General features: G+C 50.8%; 1 protein-coding gene across 1 annotated transcript; it reads left to right on the forward strand.

Annotated features, from left to right (window-relative positions):
• The first annotated feature begins 758 nt into the window (after positions 1-758).
• ZBTB2 (zinc finger and BTB domain containing 2) lies at positions 759-9,057 on the forward strand. Its single transcript, XM_076333843.1, has 3 exons — positions 759-852; positions 4,939-5,122; positions 7,005-9,057. The coding sequence occupies exons 2-3, from the start codon at positions 4,950-4,952 to the stop codon at positions 8,365-8,367; spliced, it is 1,536 nt and encodes a 511-aa protein (XP_076189958.1). The 5' UTR covers positions 759-852; positions 4,939-4,949; the 3' UTR covers positions 8,368-9,057.
• Positions 9,058-9,324: the final 267 nt, after the last annotated feature.

The raw sequence follows: 9,324 nt of genomic DNA on the forward strand, positions 1-9,324 counted from the left end.
GAAGCGGAGGGACGCACCTGCGCCCGCCACTTCTCCCCGGGAGAGCGGGGGGGGAAACACCGAGGGCACCCGCCGCCCCGAGCCTCGCTTAGCCGCCAAGCACCGCCCGGCAGGAGCCGCCCGGTGCCCCCCGGCGTCCCCCGGCGTCGAGGCCGGGCGCCCCCGGCGGCACCGGTCGCGCTGGCGGCGGGCAGCCTGTGCCGCCGCGGCGAGGCCGACAGGGCGCCGGGAAGGCGGCGGCGGCGAGCGCGGCGCGGCGCAGCGCCGCCCCGCCCCGTCCCCGCACGCTGCCGCGGCCCGGAGCCGAGGCCGCCGGGGAGCCGGCAGCGGCCCGGCCCGTTATTCCGCAGCCCGGGCGGCGGAGGGGCGCCGGCAGCGGCGGGGCCGCCCCCGCCCGGCGGCGAGCGGCGCGGGGTGGGGGGTGCTGCACCGGCCCCCACCCCCGGGAGTTTTAAAGGGGCAGCGCGCCCGCCGCCGGACCCGGGCTCCGCTCGGCCGGTGGCGGACGCTTTCGGCCGGAGGGCGCCCGGGAGGAGGGCGGCGGCGGGGCCGGTCCCGCCGGTGCGGCCCGCGCTGCGCGCGGCGGGCGGGGGAGGGAGGGGCGGGCGGGGGCTGGGTGGCTCCTGCTGCTGCTGCTGCCGCCACAGCGCTCGCCGCCTCCCCTCCCCCCCGGCGGGGGCTCCTCGCTGCAGCCTCTGTGCTCCGCTCTCGGTCATGTGACCCTAACGTAACCGGACAGGAAAAGCCGCCGCCGCCGCCGCCGCGCTGACTCCGTTGTTGCTGCTGCTGCTGGGCGCGGAGACGGCGGCGGCCCGCGCGGCACCAGGCGCCTCGGCGGCCCGCGCCCCCCAGGTGAGCACCGGCCGCGCCGCGCCCCGCGGGGGATCCCGGCGCCGCCCGCACGTGCGCCCGGCCCCGCCGCACCGGCCGCGGCCCGGGCTGAGGCGGCGGCGGGCGGGCGGGCGCGCGCGGGGGCGCGGCGGGGCCTGCTCGGCCCTACCTCCTCATTGTGTGCGAGGGGCGCCCGGCCGCGGGGTCCGGCCGCGCCGCGGCGGGCCGAGGGGGGCGCGGAGGAGGGCCGCGCCTGGCGCCGCTGGGGCTGCCTGGCCTCCTGACAAACCCCCGCCGGGCCGGGCCGGGCCGGGCGGCTCCATCCGGGACACAGCTCGGGGGGGGGGGGATGGGCCCGCGCCGAGGGGAGGGGAGGGCCGGGCCGGGGGGCTGGGCCGCGCCGGGGGAGGGAGGGGGCAGGGGAAAGGAGGGAGGGAGGAAAGGAGGGAGGGAGGGGGCGGGGGGCCGGTGTCGCCCGGCGCCGGGCTCGGCTCGGCCGGTTGGGGCCCGCGCGCCCGCCCGCCGCGGGGCGGCCCCCCCCCCTCCGGCGGCATCCGGCGCAGGGAAGGGCGGGGGAGGAGGGCGCCGCGCGGAGCGGGAGGGGGCGGCCCCGCCTGTCTCTCCTCGGCAGGCTGGGCGGCCCTGGCGGCGGCGGCAGCAGCGGCGGTTCCCGTCTCGCGCGCCCTGGCGGCTCCGCTCGCGCTGCGTCTCGCGCCGTCTCCGTCCGTCCGTGCGCGCGTGGCGTGCGCGGGGGGGGGGGGGGAGGCGGGCGGAGAGAGGGGAGGAGGGGCGGGGCGCAGCCAGTGAGAGCGGCGCGCGGCCACCCGGCCTTCCGCCCCGGCGGCCAATGGGAGGGCGTCGTCGCCTGTGCCACAGAGGCCGAGCGTGACTCCTGGAGGGGGGCGGGGGAGAGGGCGGGCGCGGGCCACGCCCCCCCCGCCGCGCGCTACGGCGCCGGCAGGCGGCGGGAGCGGACGAGCGGCGCGCGCCCTTTCCCTCCTCCCCCGCCTCCCCCCGCTGCCGGCGCGCGCGCGCGCGCGGGCCCGTCGCGGCGGGCGGGGCCGGTCCGGGCCCCGGCGTGGGTCTCCGGCAGCCGCCTGCCCGCCGCTCGGGGGTAGGGGCGCGGGCAGCCCGCTGCCCAGCGGCTGCCGTTGTTCCGGAGGCGCGGGGACCGGCAGGCGGTGGAGCGCGTTTGTGAGCGGCCGGGGCCGGGCTGGTGCCCTCTGCCGCTGAAGCGGGCCGGGGTTTGGCGGGAGGTTTGGTCCTCGCTGAGGTGTGCGAGGACAGACCGGGAAGCGCCGGGCTGTGCTTGAGCCGGGCCAGCAGCTGCTTCCTGTCAACACGGCCGGCTTCCCCATCCCGAACGACTCCCGGCCCCTGCTCTCTTCTCCTTCCTCTTCGCTCCCAGCGTTTTCCTCTTCCGTGGTGCGGTACCGGCTCTTTCTCAGCCTCATCCTTGACTCCTGCCCACCGCTCTTCCCTTCGTGGTCTCCGAAATAAACGTACGCTTTCCGAAAGGACTTGGCCTCACGTGGTTTTTCACCCACTGTTGAGCAAACTAGGTAATTTCAGAAGCTGTGATAAAGCTGAGCCAGGCCAGCCTGTCACCCGTACAATGGAAGGACTGTCCCTATAGGGTTTCGGGGCACAAGAAGTATTTTACACGGTTGTTGAATCGGTCAACACTAAAATATGGCCTTGCCTGGTGTTAATCATCTTTTTATTTAGCTAAGGGTAAAACTCCTGAACACAGGGATACCTATAACATACCCTTCCATATATAAAAGAGAGACAAAGTGCTTTCCTTACTCTTTTCCTCTGCCGTATAATTTCCTAGGAGTGTAATCATTCTAGCGCTTTCACTTTAAAGCATTTAAATATCTCTTAAATACACACAAAATCTTAGTGTTGCGCACATGTACGAGCACCGTATCATTTTGTGAAAAGATTAATTCCCGTCTCTGACAAAGGGTAACAGCTTCAACTGCCGCAGTGGCTGCTGTTTGGATAAGGGTGAAACTATAAGCTAAACAAACGTAGGATGATAATAACTAGAAAGAATGCCTATCTGGCTTGGAGTTCCCTCACACTGATGGTTTGCTCTGCCTGACAAGCTTCGCTGTCCAAGTACAAACCAGACTCAACGCTGATGAATTAAAAAAGGTAGCACACACAGAATAATCTAAATTAAAGCTATAAAAAAAGAAATCTAGCAAGTTTTCCATAACATCACAAAGTCTACCTTCATGGAGCATCTTGCAGGATTAAATAATGATGAACATGATTTTTGTTACTGCTGACAGCAAGTATTACTTCTTTTGGAGAGAGGGAGAGGATTTTAGCATATTGTTTGTACAAACATAATTATCCAAACAGTAGTTCAGGGAGGAGAGGATGGACTTGAAGAGAGTTGGAACCTGGTTTTTTTTCTCTTACTAACTGTAAGAAGATAATCAACTGTATCTTAAATTGTATTTCTTTCTTTGCCCTTACACCCCTGACTCAAACAAGTTCTGATCTCATGTGAATGCGAAGGAATGCATTTGGTCAGCCCGGTTATTGGTTTAAATGCGAGGGCATTCTTCACTCTCCAGCAGGTAGAAATACTTGTTTCTCCAATGACTAAACATATTGGCATATGTGGAATACACTTTTATTCTCTTTCCCAAAAGCCACACTCTTACTGTATAGAAGAAACAAGTTGTTTGCACCTTACCTAAAATTTCAATAACTTCCTATTAAATTTGAAGGGAAAAAACCCCAAGACCTTTTATAAATCTACTGCTTTTGATCTGCTTCTGGTTTCACCTTCTCTTTCGTTTCTGCTCATAGAGCATCTGCACTGTTCTGGGCATAATGTGCCCAGGTATTTTGTAGACTTCTCTTGCTGTTTTACGTGGCTACATACAGACCTACATTACTTCATACTTTAACTTTTTCTGCCCAAAGCTCTATTTGTTTTGTTTAAGTTTATGTCCTCTTGTTGATCTTACTAGCTGTATATTCATCCATCCATCCATCCAACTGTATGCAACTGCCCTAATGTGTTTCCCTGGCTGCTTTTTTCCCAAAGTTGTCAATTCTTGCTTCCAAGGCTGCCCCAAAAGTTTATAGTTCTTAGGTAGTTCTCTGAGGGCAGCCTCCGGCAACTGGTACAAGGAAGTGCAGGGAAGGTGGGGGGCCGTGGAAGCCCTGGTTTAGGGGGGCTCGGGTTGGTGCCACGTTTCACCACGGTAGTTATCCTACCTTGCACTGACGGCCAGCGATGGGCGGAACCGCACCTCTCGCCCCTCGGGTTTCGTGATTTGCTAGGCGAGCGTAAGGCACTCAGGCACGCAGGCTCCTTGCAAAATGCTGTTGTAGCTGATGTCAATAAATAAACAAATAGTTGTTGAGTGAAAAGATTGGCCCCTCCTGTTGTGATAGTCCAGAGGGCTTGCCAATATCTAGGATGAATTCATTGTTTCAGCCTGGGAAGACTCAGATATGTATCTGGTATTTCCCAGGAGAGGGCGTAACCATCAGAAATGCTTAATTATTTAATGTTGGGTTTGGATTCAGCTGTATGGACACATACTATTAACCTGAATTTTCAGTATCTCTATGTATCTTTTACATAAAAGTTATCTAACTTGTCTTTTATTGGGTTCTGCTCTTGTCTCTCCCACCCACTTAGGTGCGGGTGACTGATAACAGAAGGGAGATCTATTTTTCCTGTTTGAACAGACAAGTGGTAGCCAAAATACTTTGTTCTTCCCATTACAAGTAGACGTTTTTACTACTTATTAATATTTCTTCCTCTCCTTTCGCTATTTATGTTTCTGTACCCAAGTCCCCTCCCATGCCTTTTCAGAACTCTTTAGTCGTGGCTCTGCTTTGCTCTTTAAGCCTCGGCAAATCACTTGCACCTTTGTGAATCGCATTGCCCGTCGTGAAACAGAGATCCTTGCCTACGTGTAAGATATCATTTATACAGTAGCTCGGGATTAAGAGGTGTTACTAAAGCATGATGTATGGATATTAGAGGAAAATATCTGTTAAGAGACATCTACTGTTGCATCTGTGCATCTACTGTTAAGTTTTACATGGAAGTCATTTGCTTTTCAGAGTGTAAAAAAATGGATTTGGCCAACCACGGACTTATTCTGCTGCAGCAACTAAATGCTCAGAGAGAGTTCGGTTTCCTGTGTGACTGCACAGTTGCCATTGGTGATGTCTACTTTAAGGCACACAAATCGGTCCTTGCTTCTTTCTCCAACTACTTCAAGATGTTGTTTGTTCATCAAACCAGGTAACTATAAAAAGGTTCACTGTTTAAGTGTTGTTCAGTTAGCTAAGGTAAGGAGGTCTAGCAACATTTTGAAACCTGAAAATGTTCTTTTTGCTTCTTGCCATGACATAAGGAATATGGAATCCAGTCCTATCTGCAAACTAGAATCTCAGTTTAAAACATGTTAAAGTTGAACTGTGATTCATTAACACTAATGTTACAATTTAGCACAAGTTCTTTTCCTTAAAAAAGCATAGAATTCCTAGAATTGAATATTTAAAGGATCCTGTCTTCACTCTTGCACTTTCCTTCCCCCACTCACTATCCTCTACTCTGTCTTGGCGCTATTCTTGACATTTCCATAACATTACATACAGCCCAATAAGTATTTGCTAGGGGATTTTGAGAAATGGACTTATAAAAGAGGTTAATATGATTTTTTTTTTTTTTTACAGTTTACCAAAGTCAGTTAAATAATAAAATACTACATAGTGGTGGAAAATAAGGGAGTTTGTGTTTCTTTTTTTTTTTTTTTTTTTTTTTTTTTTTTGCGGGCAGCCTCACATGGAGGGCATTAAAAAGATAACGAAAGTGTAAGACTGTTTCAAAGATTTTTTTTTTGTCTTTTTTTTTTCCCAATTATTTGAACTATCTCAAAAAGTTTATGTTAAGTCAGATGTATCGGTCTTGATGCTCCATCAAGAGCACACAGTCATCTCTGGAAGCCAGCATTGCAAAGTTTACTTTTGAGTAATATATCTGAATTCAAAAGCAGTCAGAGAGAGCGAGCTCAAGAAGGGTGCACCTCAAGAAATGGAAGAATTGGCTGTAATTTCCTCCTCAGCTTGGTAGCCTACTGTGGTTAGAGCATTCAGACTGCAGTGCACAGTCATGTCCATTTCTGGATTTCTGTCTTTTATTTAATGTAAGAGCTACAGATAACTCTGAAAAACGATTAGAATCCCAGATCCTTTCCTGTTAGCTAACTGGCCTAACCGAGATGTTCCTGATTTCCTTTCTTCTTCTGTGAACCTTGCCTCTCCTGCGTGGAGATCCAGCTTCAACCGGAGGAGTGGTGGGTGTTTCAGTCCAGAGTATCCTAAAGGGTGATGCATAGGGCATCCTCTCAGCTGGAGGGTGGTGTTGGTTTCAGTCCTGTTAGGCTGAAGAGGGCATCACAGCCAAAGCGTCTCCCTTCGTTGAGCGCTCTAACGGAGGGCTGACCAGGCGTACCACTGGTGCTACTGTTTCTTCCTCCCTATTCAAGGAAAGAAGCTACCGTTCTGCTTTGTAAGGAGCCTGGCCTCCATGGGTTAGATGTGCCCAGGCTACACCTGTTGTATCCGATCACACCCTGTCCTGCATAGTTTCTGGATCGTAATGCAGTTGAGACGAGGTGATACCACACATTTGCAGAACTGTAGCTAGTAAGGCATAGAAGCCAAACAGGCAAGTGCCAGATGAATTTTAGGTGTTTTCAGGGCTAAGTACTGAGAGAAGTTTAATGGATTGTGAATTTAGAGTCTAGTGCTAGCAGGTTTTCATTTAGCTACAGATGTGTTTGAATCCAACCAAAAAAAGGGGGAAAATATCTTTGCCATTTACAAAATACATATTAATATGTGACAACAAATCTATAACATAACAGCAGTTTAGAAAGGTGTAGATTGCAAGGGGACAGCTTTGTCTTTCAAGCCAGTTATTTCCTGAGGAAAAAAATATCATCTTTCAGGTGGCCAATAAGATTAGCTCATTTACGTTAAAGCGTTTCGCTACATTTATTGCAGATTCTGTCTTTCGAATTTAAGTAGATGCCTCTGATTTTCATCAATGCTTGAATAACCTAGATCTGGTAAAAAAGATTTTCCTTATCTCTTACTGATCATTTTGTTTCACCTTTCAGTGAATGTGTCCGTTTGAAAGCGACTGACATACAGCCAGATATCTTCAGTTATCTCTTGCATTTGATGTACACTGGGAAGATGGCACCGCAACTCATTGACCCAGTTCGACTAGAACAGGGAATAAAGTTTCTGCATGCATATCCACTAATTCAAGAGGCCAGCCTTGCAAGTCAGGGAACTTTTTCTCACCCGGATCAAGTTTTTCCATTAGCATCTTCATTATATGGCATTCAGATTGCAGATCACCAGATAAGACATCCCCCTAAGGTTACATCAGCAACTGACAAACTCGGGCGAGAACCAAGGCCACAGACATCACGGATGAACCAAGAGCAGGTTTCTGAAGGCTCACAGCTCTCGCAGTTAGCTACAACTCTGCCACAAGTGACCCGGACAAGTATGTCCACTTCTGACCCACTGCCATCTTCTTTATCTCCAGAATTGGTATCTGCTGCTGGTAATAATTCACCTGCAGGAGAAGAGGCCAACATGGAAGCATCTTCTTCAGATGAACAGCCCGCCTCACTCACAATAGCACATGTCAAGCCAAGCATTATGAAAAGGAATGGAAGCTTCCCAAAATACTATGCCTGCCACCTCTGCGGCCGCCGGTTCAATTTGCGAAGTAGTTTGCGTGAGCACCTGCAGATCCACACGGGAGTTCCCTTCACGTCTAGCCAGCAGGGAGAAAGTAATATTTCTTTGTCTCTCTGTAACAACACAGCTGATAAAGATGCCGTGGAAGTGCCTGAAGCAGGGATGATTAGTGACAGCGAGCTGCAGCAGATCTCAGACTCCCCAATAATTGATGGGCAGCAGCAGTCAGAGACACCGCCCCCCTCCGATATTGCAGACATAGACAACTTGGAGCAGGCGGATCAAGAGAGGGAAGTAAAAAGACGGAAATACGAATGTTCCATCTGTGGTCGCAAATTTATTCAGAAAAGCCACTGGAGGGAGCACATGTACATACACACTGGCAAGCCCTTCAAGTGCAGCACTTGCGACAAAAGCTTTTGTAGGGCTAACCAGGCTGCCAGACACGTGTGCCTAAACCAGAGCATGGACACGTACACGATGGTGGACAAACAGACTCTGGAACTCTGTACTTTTGAGGAAGGCAGCCAAATGGACAACATGCTAGTACAGACCAACAAGCCCTACAAATGTAACTTGTGTGACAAAACGTTTTCAACTCCCAATGAAGTAGTCAAACATTCGTGCCAAAATCAAAACTCTGTCTTTACACTAGAAGAAGATCGCTCCATTCTGCTAGGTGGTGGGGACACAGAAGCCACAGAGACTGATAATGCAGTGTTAGCCTCCATCAAAAAGGAGCAGGAAGCAGTGTTGTTAGACTGAATGTGAAACCTATATCAATTTTTTAAAGTTTCTTTACTCATTTTTTATTAAATCAATTTTTTCCTCCCCCCACCTCTTACCTCACTTACCCCTGCCATCTTTTCCACCAGCCTCCTTCCCACCCTTTGTCTTCAGCAACCAGAACTGTACTGGCACGTTAGGAAATTGGACTTTGCCTCTCCCACCAAAACAAACAAAAAGCTCTTGCATCAAACCACAACATAATTGATTTTAATACAAAGGAACGTGTGAAAAAATAATCCAGCTAACTATGTCGATAGTATTAGTTAATGCAAATTTAATAGATTTTAAACAAAATTTAGATTGCTTAAAAGTGTATTTAGATACAATGATGAGTGTAATGAGAAACAGAGTATCAGTTTGATAAGCAAAGAAAATATATATATATATATAGGTTTCCCTGGTAAAAGGCATTTCGAGAAGATCTGGCAAATTAAACACCGTGCTTTTTAGAAGTCCACATGCAAGTTGATTAAAGTTTTGACTTAAAACCCTCAGAACTTTTCTCAATGAATGCAAAAATCTCTGTTCATTGAGTTAAAAAGAGCTAAGGGTGTTGGGTTTCTTTTAGCCTTATGTTTTCCTTCAAGTATGCCTTTGGGTATCTGTTTCAGATAGCATCCTTGAGTCAAGCTAAATAGTTACTTAGTCAAATTTTGACTTAAGTAGCTGTAATAATAATGTGATGGCAATCTTTATATATATATATAAAATACTGTATATGTATAAAGATTTTTTTTAATATATATATATATAAAGTGTTTGTGTGTATATTTGGTACAGGTAAATAAATGCACACATCCTTTTTAAGTAACTGGCCGTCTACTCTCAGATTCAGCCCAGAAGGTCTTTTAGTTGTTTGACAAAACTAGTCATTGCACAGGTTATTTTTAATCAAATTTAAAACGTCCTCAGCTGTGTGCATTTTTATTGGCC

This window comes from Aptenodytes patagonicus, chromosome 3 (genome assembly GCF_965638725.1).
Source record: "Aptenodytes patagonicus chromosome 3, bAptPat1.pri.cur, whole genome shotgun sequence".
Lineage (NCBI taxonomy): Eukaryota > Metazoa > Chordata > Aves > Sphenisciformes > Spheniscidae > Aptenodytes > Aptenodytes patagonicus.